Consider the following 16719-nt stretch of genomic DNA (forward strand, 5'->3'; position numbering starts at 1 on the left):
GTCCGGGTGGAGCAGGCGACCCTGGTCCTGGGAGAGCAGGTCGTGACGCCTCGGAAGCGGCAGGGGCGTGGCTATGGACAGGTCCAGCAATATGCTGAACCAGTGCTGTCTCGGCCAAGCTGGGGCGATCAGTATGATGTCTGCCTTGTCTCTCTTGATTTTCAAGAGGACTCTGGATAGCTAGGGGACGGGGGGAAAAGCATACATGAGGGCCCCCGTCCATTCTATCAGGAACGCATCGGAAACTGAGCTCGGTTCGAGCCCTCGGAGTGAGCAGAACCTCGGGCATTTCCTGTTCCAGGCCGATGCGAACAGGTCCAGATGGGGAACCCCCCACCTGTGGAAGATGGAATTCACCACCTCCTGAGGTAATGACCAATCGTCCCGGGGGAGGAACGATCTGCTGAGGCGGTCTGCCTCGTCGTTCCTGACCCCCGGGAGGTGAGAGGCAGCTATGTGGAAGTCGTGCCTCACTGCCAGGTCCCAGAGCAATGTGACCTCCTGGCACAGGGCCGAGGAGTGTGCTCCCCCCTCCCTGTTCATATAGAACATGGCTGCCGTATTGTCCGTTAGGACCTGTACCACTCTGCCCCGGAGGAACCGGAGGAAGACCTTGCAAGCGAGGCGGACTGCTCTGAGTTCCCTGACATTGATATGCAGGGACATCTCGCTTGGTGACCAGCGCCCTTGGGTGCTGAGGTTGCCAGTGATGTGCGCTCCCCACCCCACGTCGGAGGTGTCGGTGATCAAAGTCACCGACGGTACCACCTCCCTGAAGGGAATTCCCTTCAACACCTCCCTCGGGTTCTTCCACCAAAGTAGGGAAGCCAGTAATTGGGGTGGGTAAAGTGACTATCCTGTTGAGAGGATGTCTGATTGGGGCATACACTGAGGCTAGCCACATCTGAAGGGGCCTGAGTCTGAGGCGAGCTAACCGCACCACATACGTGCAGGCTGCCATGTGTCCCAACAGCTGAAGGCATCGCCTGGCTGTCGTCGTGGGGGACTTGTGAAGATCGTCTATCAAGGCAGCCATTGCCTCGAAGCGGGGCCTCGGGAGGTAGGCTCTGGCCTGGGTGGCAGCTAGTGTGGCCCCAATGAACTCTATGCACTGCACTGGGGTGAGAATGGACTTCTGCTCATTGATGAGCAGACCCAGGTCAGTGCATGCTGCGCACGTGTGTTCCAGGCTGTTCCTGACATGGGCCCTGGACCTGCCCCGGATCAGCCAATCGTCCAGGTATGGGAATATCTAGACTCCCTTGCGGCGCAGATGCTCTGCCACCACTGCCATACATTTCGTAAACACCCTGGGGGCAGACGAAAGACCAAATGGCAGGGCTGTAAATTAGTAGTGGACCCCACCTACCATGAACCTTAGGAACCTTCTGTGTCCTGGTAGGATAGAAATATGAAAATATGCGTCCTTGAGATTGAGGGCCGCATACCAGTCCCTGGGTCTAGGGTAGGAATGATAGAGGCTAGGAGACCATCCGAAACTTGATGCGTCTGATAAACTTGTTCAGACGGCGGAGATCTAGAATGGGCCTCAGGCCCCCGTTGGCCTTGGGGATTTAAGAAATACCGGGAGTAAAACCCTTGTCCCCTTTCCCCTGGAGGAACTTCCTCCACCACTCCCAGCTGGAGGAGGGAGCAGACTTCCTGAGTGAGGAGGCGCTCGTGCGATGGGTCCCTGGAGAGGGACTGGACCGGAGGGGAGTCCGGGGGGAAGGCCGTGAGCTGTAGGGCATAGCCCCTGCGGACTATACCAAGGACCCATTGGTCCGAAGTGACACTTTGCCAGTGGGCGTAATACGGCCACAATCTGTGGGCAAAGGGTCGGTTGAGAGGCAGGGGACAAGTAAGAGTACCACCCCCTTGCGCACCGTCAAAAAGATTTTTTATTATTTTGGCCCTTATTCGAGCCTTGGGTCCCCACCGAAGACCCCGAATGGTTACGGTGGTTAGGGCCTCGGAACCTCTCCCGACCCCTCCTGGGTTGAGCGGGTCTGGGGGGCTGCCTCGGAGGTGGTTGAGGCTGTCGCTGGGCCTGAGGCCGAGACTGTCGCCTCGAGGCCTGAGGGGTGTAAATCCCCAGGGAGCGCAGCGTGGCCCTCGAATCTTTGAGGGCATGCAGCTTGTCGTCAGTTCTGTCCGACAAAAGTCCAGCTCCATCGAAGGGAAGATCCTGGATGGTGTGCTGGGCTTCCTGGGACAGACCTGAAGACTGGAGCCACGAGGCCCTCCTCATGGTGATGGCCGGTGCAATGGCCCGACTAGCAGCATCCGCCGCGTCGCTAGAGGAGTTGAGGGCTGCTCCTGCCACTGCAGTCCCTTCCTCTATCACCGCCATGAAATCCGCGGTCTTGTCCTGGGGCAGGACCTGCGGAAGGACCTCGGCGAGCCTCTGCAGCGAGGACCATAGGTTGAGGTTGTACCTCCCTAGGAGCGCCTGATGGTTGGCGATCCTCAGCTGCAGAGACGCCGTTGTATAGACCTTCCGGCCGAAGAGGTCCAGTTTCTTGGCCTCCTTATTCTTTGGGGTGTTGGCCTGACCCCCTTGTCTCTCTCTCTGGTTGACCGCGTCCACCACCAGAGAGCACGGTGCAGGATGAATGTATAAGTACTCCACCCCCTCCACAGGGACGGAGTACTTCTTCTCGGCTCCCTTGGCAGTAGGAGGAACCGAGGCCGGAGTCTGCCAGAGGGATTTGGCCACCTTGAGCACCCTCTCGTGGATAGGGAGGGCTACCCTATATGGGCCTACCATCCCCGAGGCTCCGAATAGGGGATCCTCCTCCTCGGAGAGCTCCTTGAGATCTAACCCCAGGTTGCCTGCAACTCTTCTGAGCATGTCCTGGTGAGCTCTGAAATCTGGCCACGGACCCTTGCGACCCTGGGAGGTGACATCGTCCGGGGATGAGGAGGAGGACTGAGGAATGGGCCCTGTGGAGGGGCCTTCCTCTGGATCAGATCCCTCATCCGAGGGATGATCCTTCTCCAGGTGGGACGCTGAAGGAGGTGGTGGCGGCGCCGCAGATGATTGAAGCGAAGCCGTCGCCTGTCCCACCTGCGTACCCCAGGTGCCCCAATAAGGCCACTGCCAAGGACCCTGGGGCCAATCTGGAGCTGGCATCAGTGCCGAGTGGGCTACCTGGTGGCGTGATCTGGAGCCGGATCCGCTGGAGCGGCGTTTGCTCCTGGTCTTGGGGGAGCTGCTCCTAGAAGCTGATGACGACGGCGAGTATCGGTGCCGTCGTGAGTGGTGTCGGCGCGGAGAGGAGCTGCTCGAGCCCGAGCATCTCCTTCCCCGGGACGATTTCCGACGGTGCTTGCCCCCTGATCGGGAGTGCCGTCGGTGCCGGCAAGAGGATCGGGACCGGGATCGGTGCCGACTTGAGGAGCGGGACCGACCGCGGGATGGACTATGCGTCGGTGCCGGGTGTGTCGGTGCCGAGGACGCCGGTGCCGGCTGCAGCGGTGCCATGGTGGGCGATGGTGCATCCGGCGGTGCCATGGACAGTGGTGGTGAAGCTGGTGGTGGCGGCACTGCCGATGATGTTTGCTGTGCCGTCGGGGAGGGCACCAGGATCTGCGCCGGACTGGGTGCCAGGGATCGAGACCGGTGCCGAGGGCTGCGGTGCCGAGCCGGGCTATCGACGGAGGATGGAGTCGTCGTCCCCCGTGAGCTCCTCGACCTTCCACAGTGTCGCAGTGTCGAGGAGCTGGACTCGGTGCTGGAGGTGGGAGGGGAGCCCACACTCTCAACCCTCCTGGACTGTCTGGGGGGAGACTTCGACTCCTGTCTCCTCCACCCATCGGGTCCACCCATTGCGGGCTTAGCCCAAGACGCAAGTCCCCTCCTCGGCCGAGGGTGGGATGGAGGCGTGGGCAGGCCCATGAGGGCGCGTGCCACGGCAAATGCCTCCGGCGTCGACGGTCCCTGCAAGGGCTCTGCCCCACTCCGGGGAGTTGGGGAGGGCTCCTTGCGCGGAGATGCCGGTGCCGGAGTAGTCTCAATGGCACGTGGCTGGGGCATCTCCGGACTCCCCCGGTGCCGGGTTGGCGGTGCGGAGGAGTCCCGGTGCGCTGTCTCCCTGCGGCGCTTCGGTGCCGGCCCCTTGGTTGACGACGTCGGTGCTGGTGGAGCACTCCACACCGAGAAGACGCTCAGTGCCACAGATGACCTCGCTGGTTCGGAGACCGGACGAAGAGCGGACTCCAGCAAGATAGCCTTCAGCCGCGCCTCTCTCTCCTTCTGGGTCCGCGGCTTGAAGGCTCTACAAATCTTACACTTGTCCCTGCGGTGCTGCTCCCCAAGGCATCGGAGGCAGCGTGAGTGAGGGTCACTCACAGGGACCGGCTTAGCACACTCGGTGCAGGACTTGAAATCGGTTGAGCCAGGCATGGCCCAACGCGGAGAATAAACCCCTGAGGGTTTCTTAAACTATCTAACTAACTTGTACTAATTTGGATGACAAAAAACTACTAAGGGTCTGCGACTTGCAAGCAAGAGGCAAAGTTCCAACAACTGTCAATGGGTGGAAAGAAGGAACTGGGGGCCGGTGGGGTCGGCAGTGCCCTATGTACCGCGACATGGGCGCGGGACTCCAGGGGGCGCCTGAGCCAACCCTACCGGGACTGCTAAGGGCAAAAAAGTTCCGGGAAACTGTGCACGGAGCGCACACACACCTATATGGGAATGGATATGAGCAATCACTCGAAGATAGAACATAAAGCATAAGGGGAGGATTTGCAGACATTCTTTCTTAGAAGTGAAATTACCAGATGGACAAAGTTTCCCTCCATCTCTCTCAGGTCCTGAGCGCCACTGCCTTGGACTGCTGGGCCCAGGGGCAGAAAGCCCAAATGAGCATGGTGAGTCTGACCTGGGGAGTAGCCTGGGTACCAAAGAGATGGAAAGGTTACTCACCTTGTGGAGTAACTGGAGTTCTTCAAGATGTCTCCCCCTATGGGGGCTGCACTTCAAGTGTACTCACACCCCTTGCATTTCTAATTGGAGATTTTTGACTGTAGTACCCATTCGGCCCACACATGCACCACACACTTCCACATGCACTGCTTCGAGATTATATTGGCTGCATGGGCAAACCACCTTCAGTTCCTTCTCTACCACGAAACCCACACAGGAAACTCTGAAGCAGAGAGGAAGGAGGGGTAACCTCACCTTCTTTGGGTAGTGTTCCTATGGGTGCTCCACTTCAGGTGACTACTGAGCACTACTCCGTTGAAGGGGGTGTTTTGGAGCCAAGTCCGAGACTGAAGACAACACAGCATTCCCACAGCACCATTTGATTTAGAAGACTGGACCACTGCATAATGCCTGGAGAAGGTATGTACTGAAGACCAAATGTCCAGAACAGGGACATTCTTGTGTAATGCCACAGAATTAGATAGAGATCTTGTGGAATGGGTCAACTCCCTATATAGCTGAAGATTTATAGCACAATATTTATATGAAGTATTTACAGCACAGTCAGAGATCCACCTGGAGAATCTCTGGGTGGAAATCGCCAAACCTTTGGATCTATCTGCAATAGCCACAAACAGTCTGGATGTGTAGGCTCGTGGCACGGTCCAACCATGGCGTCGCAACCCTTCCTCAGGCCCAGGCTCCAAGGAAGGTCACAGAGCCTTGATCTAGGGGAATAAGTGGTGCCGATTACAAGGCTTTAGCCCCGGCTCCTTGCGGAGCAGGCTTCCCTCACACTCTGTAGCCCTCTGGCCCTCATATAGGGCAGGGTTGAGAAGGAATCTATAGCCCTGGCCTTCCAACAGGTGGGGCTGTTAAGCAGTCTACTGCCCCTGGCCCTCAGGCGGGACGGGGCAGGTGAAGCAGTCTATAGCCCCTGGCCTTCCAACAGGTGGGGCAAGCAAGCAGTTTACAGCCCCTAGCCCACAAGCCAGGCAGGGCTGATGAGGCAGTCAGTAGAGCCCATGGTCCTCCAGCGGGCAGGGCAGACGAAATAGTCTGGAGTCCTCGGCCTTGCAGGCGGGGCTAATAAAGCTCCGTATCCTCAGGTAGGTAAGTTCCAAGGATGCCAAGCACTGCCGGGGTGGTTAGGGAAGGGTGGAGGGGGATATAGGGCCACCTGACTCCACTGCGTCCCAGCCCAGGGCCCTATCAGCGGTAAAGTGGTTTGCCACTGAGTCAGCGGGGATCCAGCCACAACACGCTGACTAGTTTAGCCAAAGACTCAGCCACTCCCTAGTCGGCTGTCCCTGAGCTACTTCTTCCCACCCTGTCTCTGGGTACCTGTGGCCAGGGGTCTCCCTCCAGGTCACTGGGGTGGACGGGAAGAGGGAGCCCCCCGAGTCCCTCACCATCGACAGGTCTGGAAACTCCTCAGGGTCGTCAGCGGAGAGCAGCTCCTCCAGGTAGCAGGGTCCCAGGGGGTCCTACAGTACACCAGGCTCAGGCTGCTCCAGTGGGTCCCCAATGTCAGGCAGCTACTACAGGTCAGGGCCGATCTCAGGGGGTTTTTCCCACTCAGTGGTCTCGGGCAGCTTTCTCCAGTCACTCAAGCCCGGCGGCCCAGGCAGGTTCTGGAGGCTCCGGTTGGTGGGGCGGTTGCTCCAAACAGCCGCAGGGCCTGGGTCAGGCCCAGACCGCAGCCTCTGGGAAGACACGTCTGCCTCTGGCGACAGCTTTGCCCTGACTGAGCTGCTAGGCCGGCCTTTTAAACTTTCCTTTCCTGTCCTGACTCCGCCCCTTTTCTCCTGGGTTATTCGGCCTGCAGGGCCTTGTTATGCCCAGCAAGGGTGTCGCAACCCTTCTTTGGACTCAGGCTCCAAGGAAGGCCACAGCGCCTTGCTACAGTGCGACTTGCTAAATTACATAGTTCTGTCTAAATAAAAGGCTAATGCGCTCCTAACATCCAAAGTGTGCACAAACTACCTCCTTTCTGGACTGATGAGGCATGGTGAAAAAAAAATGGAAGGTGGATAACCTGGTTGATGTGAAACTCAGATGACACCTTGGGTAAACATTTAGGGTGTGGATATAATGAAACCTTGTCCTTGAAAAATACTATAAATGGAGGATCTGACATGAGAGCCCCTACTAGATCTGAGGCTTGTTGGAAGGAATGCTCTATCATTAAGAGTATCAGTTTTAGATCTTGATTTTTTCTTAGCCATGCCCTTAAAAGCAGTGCAGATGGATCACTTTTGTGGGATATGAGACTCTCCTGAGCAGCAGATACAAAAGGAATGCCCATTGTTGACTGGGATGGCCTCTCAGCAAGAGACGCACTGCTTGAAGCCCAGAGATCCTAGCATACCCCAGAGTAACAGTATCTAGCAAAGGAAGGTCCCCCTCCCCAAAGGGAAAAGGAATTGAAAGAAAGCCCCCTAAATAAAAAGACTAAAGAAAAAAAACAAACTAAAGAAGGGAATGAGGCTAAGAAACTTAGAAGGTCAGGCACACTAAGACTGTCTCAGGCTGAGGTGGTTGAGAAGGAACTGAGTGTGGTTTGCCCATGCAGACCTATCAAGCCTCAGAGCACAGCATGAGATAGTGTAGGGCTGAACAGGCAAAGGCACAAAGGGTGTGAGCACACCTGAAATGGAGCACCCACAGGGACCCTACTCAAAGAACAACTGCTGATTCACACATCACACAGGCAGCCTTAAGCTTCCCTGGCTACACTCCCAAGCAGGGTGGTGGTGGAAACACCATCCTTGGCCTCTCTTAGCAATAAAAGCTCCCACGGGTGCATTTGCCCCTTCTAGCCCACGGTGTGCAATAAGCACTTCCCTGAGCTAGTATGGGTGAATAGGGTGCCATGGCCACAAATCCTGCTGATGTGGACATAACTAGCAGTACTAACGGCAAAGCAAGCCATCTATTAAAACAAACTAGTATAAATGAGCAGACCTGTTACATGGAATGAGATTCATCTGGAGCCTGCTTCCACTATGAGTTTTTGTTGTCTCTTTCACCAGAGAGTGGAGCACTTCCTGCCAAATGTTACATCTCCTGATGAATCCAAAGCCAAACTTGCAATATTGTGAGTAGACACTGGACAAAGAAAACGCATTGCAAATTTCTTCTGCTACAGTGGATTCTTCCTGCCTCAGTGGTAATAGAGTGCAGCAAAAATTCCATCTCTCAGGAGACTCAATTTCAGCATCCTTGCAAACTCCATTATTAATGGCTATGGCATCTGGCAATAGTGAATTTGGAAACTGTAGTTCTACATATGGGGTGGAAAACAAAACAATGGCTTTCGAATTTACATACAACTTAAAGTTGCACCGAGATCTACAAATCTACAGATAAAGAGTATGCCAATTCTCCTTGGGATCTTGGGAGATAAAGGATTTATGGCAAGAATTCTGACCTGTGGAAGGGGGAATTCAGTTTGTTTATGAAGTCAACAGACTTCCTTGGTATGTCTCAGTGGAAGATATAAAAGAATGCCCCATTGACAAAGCTTGGATTAGAAATCAATCTAGCCAGTGTTAGAGCCACTATAAAAGTTACCTTCATGGTCACGAAACAAAGATGGACCTTCATGGTTTGTATGGGTGATCAGACAATGCTTGCAGAATTGAAGTTGGGGTTCCACCTAGGGCATCTTCTGATCTTGGTTGAACTTTGCAGTTTGATGAGGATGTGGAAAGCTTGCCTAAAGAATTTAGTATGTGAGCAAATCACCACAATATAAACTTTCAGGATGCTTCATGGGCTCTCCACTATGCAAAAGTTCACCAGGTTTCAGAACTTTAACTTTCAGGATGTGTACATCTAGTCCATACCCTTGAGAAGGAATAGTTGCTAGATGTTTGCATCATTAAAGTGACTGCACCAGTTGATTTATTCTTCCCACGTAGCTTCACTCTCTTACTAATCAAGGTATTAAAGGCAGCAGACCAAGCTGACTGAAGAGGCACGTAGCTTTCTCCGGGATGGCAATACTATTGGCTGTGGCACCACCATGCCCATTACAAAGGCAGACCTTGGCCAATTTGAGGCTATATCACATGGATGGCCTAAGTCTCACCTTGATCAGGATTCTGAGAAGAATTGCTGGAAGCACATACTGCAGCTGTTCCGACCCAGTGGTCGATCAGGAATTCACAACCCATAGGTTTCCCTCCTAGCACTCCTTAGGACTTTCTCCCTACATCACCAGTCAGGAGAACTGATGAGAGATGCAGTGGGTTTCCTCTCAACTGCACCTTTTCAGGAATAATCCCGCCCATGCCTCCCCAGGGGGCAGTGCCGCTCTGCACCACCCCAACACAAGGCAGAGTAGTCACACTACAGCTGAGCCATTTTTGAGGTACTTGGAATCTCAAAATAGTAAGGAATGGCAGAGCATGTGAAGTGCAAACAACTTCTGATTAGCCGTGATGAGGGCAGGATTTCTAGGGAGCTGGGAAGGAGGTAGCCCATCTCTGGTTGGGCCCTGCATGATGGCTTTGCAACTGCTCTGGTACTTGCAGGGGATGGACACACTCTGCTTCCTTGCCCAATTGACCCTCCCATCCCAATCATGGGGAGTTACAAACACTGAGGGCCTAGTACCTACCTGGCAGAAATCCAGGAACATCCACAAAAGTGATCAGAGGAATGTTAAAAGCGTCACAGAACCGAACAAAACGAGCTCCCTTCACAGAAGAATTTATGTCTAAGCACCCTAGTGTTCAAAAACAAAGAGTAGGACATACTTTATGGGGGTTTTAAACTGTTTTAATAAATTCTAACCTTCTGATCTTGCATTCAGGGTAATATCAAGATCTCACTGTATAGTTTGGCTGTATTATCTTTTATTCCATGCAATATATTCCATTTCTGTATTTCTAATTGTGGTGGACTATTTTTTGTCTGGCTAGTGATGTTTCCCCCTCACTTCACTTCAAGGTCATGGATACACATTTTTAAAACACCTTTCATGTATAAGTCCGACTGAAAGTCAGTGAGACGTAGGTGCTTTTAATATTATGGGATATCCCATAATATAGCACACTGCAGGATGGCATTATTTTAGAACTAAGAATGCGACATGCGTTCCATCTGTATTCGCTTCATATGATTTCTTTGTATTGCAACCAAACAAAGAGGCCTCAATCAGATTGAGACCCCATTGTGGTAAGTGCTGTACAATTCTATAAGAGACAGTTCCTGCCCCAAAGAACTTGCAATCCAAATAGTGCCATTTAAAAGTATTTCTGTATCATTTTTTCTCTTCATTGCCATAAACCTTAGATAACTTCATCATTAAATACAATACGTCTCCACATCAAGTGTAAAAACACAGCTTTACACTGACACACACAGCAACACCAGCATTTTCAGTTCATACAATCAGAATTTGAGGCCGGAAGGGACCAGCAGATCATCTAGTCTGAGCTCCTGTACATCACATAGCCACAAGCACCACCCAGGACCCACACACTAACCCAACAACTGAAATATGAGCAAAATAAATGAGATCCACAGGCAGAGAATAGGAGGGACTGAAGTGCACTTGTGCTTTAGGCCCCTGCAATGGCAAGGAGATGATTAAATGAGATATATGCAGGGTTGTTGTAGCTATGTTGGTTTCATGATATTAATGGCACAAGGTGAGTGAAGTGTCACACTGGTTGGATTGGAGGGGAGGCATTTGTCATATTGGTTAACATTAATATGTCAAAATCATAATGATTCATGTAAGATATACCGTGTCAGGTACTGTTAAAAAGAATATATTGTATTGAGTAAGATACTAATACTTATGTTCATGTATTATATGTAAAATGAAAGTTATGGATGTATTTGATATTTCTGTATGTCAATTTGGGCTAGCTGGGACACAACGCAGACAGAGAGGCGGCAAGACAATAGCCTGCTTAATGGCCCATTAAGACACTCACAGATGCAAGGGGCCCAGGAAGAAATTAAAGGCATACCTGAAGAATTACCAGGATTGGCCCATGTGACTCTGGATCCTAGGCAGACCTGAAGAGTTACCAGGATTGGCCCATGTGACTCTGGACTCCATTTTAGTTCTTGTAACTTTCCACAGGCCACATGGCCAAGGACAGAGGGTATATAAGATCAAACCCCAGAAACCATTTTGCCTTCTATCCTGAGCTTCAGCCACCTACCTACCTCTGGATCAAGTCATCTACAACTGAAGCTGTGTAACAAAGGACTGAGGCCCATTTAGGTATTTGATGTATACCAGAGGGGACTATACAAGCCTGCAACTCCACATTTCTTCTAGAAACCTGATGTATATGGACTTTCAATCATTTGTATGTATCTGATTTGCTTTGACCCTTTAACATTTCTCTTATGGTTTATTTCTTTCTTTTTACAATAAACCTTTAGTTTTAGTTACTAAAGGATCGGCTGGCAGCGTGGTATTTTAGGTAAGATCCAAACTTATATTGAACTGGTACTGTGGCTGACCCCTTGGGGTCAAAGGGAACCTATTTAGTAAAGAGCATAGAGTTTAAATAACTGGTCTCTTTACTGGACCTAGTGCTGATTCGAGAGTCTGAAGCTGAAATGCAGTAAAGGGGGCTGTGTGCATTTGTATACTGGCTTCTGTGGGGATTCAGAAGTGCAGTTTGTGGCTGGTTGGGAAGTCTGACTTCAGTGCCACCCACCAGTGCTGGGAGAATCTGCTGTCCTTTTACATCCTGCCCTGACCTTGGCATTTTCAGGTGGCTGACCTGGGCACGGACAGGTCATATGAGGTAATATCTTTTATTGGATTAACTTCACGTCTAGGAAAGGAACTCCGAGCGTCACAGTTAAATACAAGATCAAACAGATAGCTTAGCATAAATACTTGGCACATATTCAAGGTAAAGTGGCCCATTAATTATACCCAGATAATTCTGGCAAGTGTCCCGCATCCACATGAGGCACAGGAAGGTGAAACTCCCCCATGGTCACTGTCAATCTGACTTGGAGGAAAATTCTTTCCCAAGCCCACACACATATGGCGATCAGTTAGATCCTGGGCACGTGAACAAGAACCAGCCAGCCAAGCACCTGAGAGCCCTGACCCTCACCATTCAGTATCCCATCTCCAGTTGTGGTCATCCTTGATGTTTCACAAAAAGGAGATAAATAAATCTCCCAGAATACACTGAGGGGAAAAAGATCTCTTCCTGACCCATGCAGGTGGCCAGCTGAAACCGTGAAGGTTGAGCTTTAGAAACATCAGATATAAACCAGAAATGAGCCCTAGAGCTGTTGAGCCCTAACCTCCACCTCACATGCAACCCATCATACAACCATACTCATACATTTGTGCAGCTCTTTCTTAAAATTAATTGTTTGCCCACACAACTCCTATTGAGAGACTGGTTCCAGAACCTCACTCCTCTGATGGTTAGAAATCTTCTACTAATTTCCAGCCTGAATTTCTTCTGGCCAGTTTATATCCATTTGTTCTTGTGCCAACGTTTTCCTTTACCTTAAACAGCCCTCCCTGGTATATATTCATATATAACACTCTCCCTGGTATATATTCCTCTAATGAATTTATAGAGAGTAATCATACCCCCTATCAACCTTCTTTTTGCGACTAAACAAGTCAAGCTTTTCCAGTCTCCTCTAATAAGATGGATCCTCCATTACCCTGATCATCCTAATAGCTCTTCTCTGCACCTGTTCCACTTTGAATTAATCTTTCTTGAACATGGGTGACCAGAACTGTATACAGTATTCTAGATGAGATCTTATCAGTGCCTTGTACAAAGGCATTAATACATCTCTCTATCTATTGGAAATGTTTCATTGGATACATCCTAAGAGGCACATTTGCCTTTTTTCACAACCTCACATTGATGCTCTTAGTTATCCTGTGATGACACTCACACCCAGGTCTCTCTCTTCCTCTGTCGCTTCCAAATGATGTAGCACAAATTCTTATTACTGGACCCTAAGTGCATGACTTTGCTCTTTGTACTATTGAATTTCATCTCATTTCTATCACTCCAGTCTTCAAGGTCATCCAGATCTTCCGGTATAATATCCTGATCCTCCTCTGTATTGACGATGCCTCCCAACGTTGTATCATTAGCCAATTTCATTAGCACACTCCTACTTTTTGTGCCAAGGTCTTTAATAAAAATATTGAATAAGATTGGTCCCAAGACCAATCCTTGAAGAACTTCACTAGTAACCTCCCTCCAGCCCAATAGTTCACTTCTCCACAGAACCTGTCACCTTCTCCCTTTTAACCAATTCCTTCTCCATCTTACAATGCTTTTACTGATCCCCATCTTCCCTAATTTAACTAATAATTTCCCATGTGGTACCGTGTCAAATGCTTTATTTAAGTCCAAATATATTATATCTACTGCACTTCCCAATCTAAAAAAAAAATCAGGCAGTTTTTCAAAGAAGGAAATCAGGTTAGTCTGGCATGATCTACCTTTGGTGAACCCATGTTGTATTACATCCCCTTTACCATTTATCTCTATGAATTTATTTATTCCTTCCTTAACAATTTGCTCTAAAACCTTACATACTACTGCGGTCTGATTAACAGGTCTGCAATTGCCCAGATCATTTTTTCCCCCATTTCTTAAATACAGGTCTGATGTTAGCTCATCTCCAATCACATGGTACTACCCCCAAATAGACAGATATATTAAAAAATGTTGCTATTGGATTAGCAATCTCATGTGCCAGTTCTTTCAGTATTCTAGGATGGATGTTATCTAGTCCCCCCAGTTTGAGTGCATTAAGCTCTAAGTTTTTCTTCCACCTCAGATGTGGTCATTTCCGTTTTAGACACTCATTTTCATCGGCCATACTGCATTCATGCACATGTTCCATATTATGATCTTTACTGAAAACTGAGGCAAAATATTCATTTAGTTTTTAGTTTTATCTCCTTCCTGTTCACACTGCAGAGCGGCCTAACCTAATCTTTCTTTATTCTCTGTTTATCTACATAACTAAAAAAACCCACATTATTTATTTTAATTTCCTTGGCAAGAGCTAATTCAACTTGACCTTTAACAATTCTCACTTTATTCCTATATTTTGTAGCGTAAATGATGTAGCTTTCTTTGCTGATCAACCCCATTTTGCATTCCCTATAGGCTCTCTGCTACTCCTAATAATCTTTCTAAGGTAGTTATTCATCCAGGTGGCTCTGGAGCCTTTCCCAACAAGTTTTTTCCACTTTCTTGGGATGGAAATTTCAGATAGTTTTTGTTTAGTTGAAGAAATTTCAAGCCTCCTTCCACATTTAAGTCCTTGAACTCTTCAGTCCAGTTGACTTCTTTAACTAATTCCCTTAATTTCCCAAAGTCTGCACTTTTGAAATTAAAAACCATAGTTGATTACCTTATTTTAATTATCCTTCCATTTAATTTAAACTGAGTCAACTTGTGATCACTTGAGCCAAGGTTAATTCCTAGGACTAGCTCTTCTCTAACATCCTCGTTACTTACTAAAACACTGCAAGAAGTTTCTCCTTCTGTTTCTATGCCAAAAACCATACAAAATGTTATATATTTTATTTTTAATCTATATAAAACTGATACAGAACAGCCTTGAGCTTTTAGACATCTTTGACAAAATTAAATCTATTGACTCAAAAGGAAAACAGCAGTAAAACATGCTAATTTTCTCAGGTACTGGTATGAGAGTTAGCAATTTAACTTAGCAAATGTTTGTATTTGATCAAGTTCCTCTTGAGAAAAAGAACCACCATGTGTTATCATACAACCATCTACTTTTTTAAAAATGCAATCTACTACAAAGAGACAAATTCATTTAACACAAGGAAGAAAACTCCCTTCAAAGTAACATAAGAATTCCCATACCAGCTCAGACCAGGAGTCTATCTAATCCAGTAACAGTAACCTATGGCTAGTACTAGAGACTTCAGAGAAATATGCAAGAGAAATAAGGGCGAGCCCCTATTAGTTAGTTACAGATTAATATATGCCCTGAAACACAAGGGTTATAGCCCTTCCACATTTTTTCATCTTTTAAAAAGAATCGTTACTATGGAAACTCTAGATGTTATTATCCATCAAAATGTCTAAATTCTATTAAGCTCTTGATCTCAATTAATTAGACACAGATATAATGGCAATAAGCTCCACAGGCTAGTTGTGTGTTATGTGAAAAAGGATTACATTGATCAGATTTCAGTTTGTTGGCTATTGATTTCACTGAACACCCCCTTGTTTGTTTATAGTGAGAAAGGATGATTAGAAGTGCCTGAAGTGCCCTCTCCGTACTGTTTAGTTGATACATCTTTATCATGTCCCTCAGATTCATCATCTTGCTAAATGAAATAGTTCTAATCTTTCCATTCATTCTTCAGATAGCGGTTTTTCTATGTCCCTAGTTGATCTCACTGGCTGCCTGTAAATCCTCTCTCTGCTGTATCTGTTTGGCTAGAGTGCCCAGAACCTAACACCATATTCCATGTGATGAGGTGCCACTGATTTATAGCATGAACTGAGACTATTTTCAGTAGTATTCTCTCTCATTTATTATGCATCCTAACATGGTTTGCTTTTTTGACCTTAGCAGAGGTTTTCACTGAGCCGATCACAAAGCTGCATGGTGTCTTTCTTGGGTGATAGCAGTTGAGAGTGGTTTTTATTCCAGGCAATATAAATCTTACATTCGTCAATACGGAATCTTATCTGCCACCGTGCTGCACATCTAACTAGTTTTGCTTAGTCCCACTGAAGTTTTTCATGGGCTTCTCTAATCTTGACACAAAATTATTTAGGCTCATAATTTGGAAATGTTGCCACCTCACTGCTCACCCCTCTTTTCCAGAACATTAATGTATGACATAAAATGCTAGCCCTAGCACAGAACCTAGAGGCACTCCGCTATTAAACTTTTAAGGGAAAGTGAATCATAGACCCAACTTTTAGACACTCAAAGTACACCTAGTTACCATGGTGACATATGTCCTCACAATGTATGTAATAAACAAAATACAGTTAGCAGGCAACTTAGAAACAGCCTTTTATAGAAATATATATTCCCAGCAAAGGCAGCTAGCTCCTACCTGATGCCACTTTGGGTTGATTACCCACTATTCCAACAGTTCTTCCGTTCATCCTTGCAAATCCAACAATGATGTTCCTGGCATAGGAGGGCATGATCTCAAAGAATTCCCTCTCGTCAACAATCTGCAAGAATGAGATTTAGACAGAATCCTCCTAAGAACACACAGAGGGGTAGATGTGGGGAGCTAAAACTATATCAATGTTACACAGAAAGAAAAAACACTGACTGGGAATTAGAAGATTTTAAAAATAAATCGCTCTCTTCTTTACAAATGTATTTGATGCTGCATTTACTTTCTAACATACTCTATTGGGGTGCTGCTTCAGCATGACACCAAAGCAAACCTTTTAAAAGATTCACCTGTAATAAGGGCACTGTTCTAGTTTGCAACATATTAATACTTAACTCAGAGGTTTATAAATACTATATCTGCAATTTGATTTTTATCTGAAGACAGCACTTTATAAAGATTGATTTCCAAATGTAAAATAAAAGTTTTTTTTAAATGACACACACAAGGTGGGTAATATAGTATCTTTTTTGGACCAACTTCTATTGGTGAAAGAGACGAGCTTTTGAGCTCCACAGAGCTCTTCTTCACATCATTTTTATTAAATGTGGCATTTTTCCTTACACATTTAGCGTATGTTGCAGTCCTCAGTGAATTCAAAGCATTTTGCTTCTTCAGT

The 16719-nt window shown here is 48.0% G+C and overlaps 1 protein-coding gene across 3 annotated transcripts in view; it reads right to left on the bottom strand.

Annotated features, from left to right (window-relative positions):
• Positions 1–16719, bottom strand: part of PCCB (propionyl-CoA carboxylase subunit beta) — a 78027-nt gene that overhangs the window by 15762 nt on the left and 45546 nt on the right. For 2 of the 3 annotated variants that reach the window (XM_067538789.1, XM_067538792.1), the window contains exons 10-11: positions 16029–16152; positions 9561–9668 (exon numbers count right to left, since the gene is read on the bottom strand). In XM_067538789.1, the coding sequence (XP_067394890.1) occupies positions 9561–9668; positions 16029–16152 (232 nt within the window). The remainder of the gene's footprint in view (positions 1–9560; positions 9669–16028; positions 16153–16719) is intronic. The other variant, XM_067538790.1, reaches the window with a different exon arrangement.

This window comes from Emydura macquarii, unplaced genomic scaffold (genome assembly GCF_026122565.2).
Source record: "Emydura macquarii macquarii isolate MOO-44397 ecotype Brisbane River unplaced genomic scaffold, CSIRO-AGI_Emac_v2 contig_499, whole genome shotgun sequence".
Classification (NCBI taxonomy): Eukaryota; Metazoa; Chordata; order Testudines; family Chelidae; genus Emydura; species Emydura macquarii.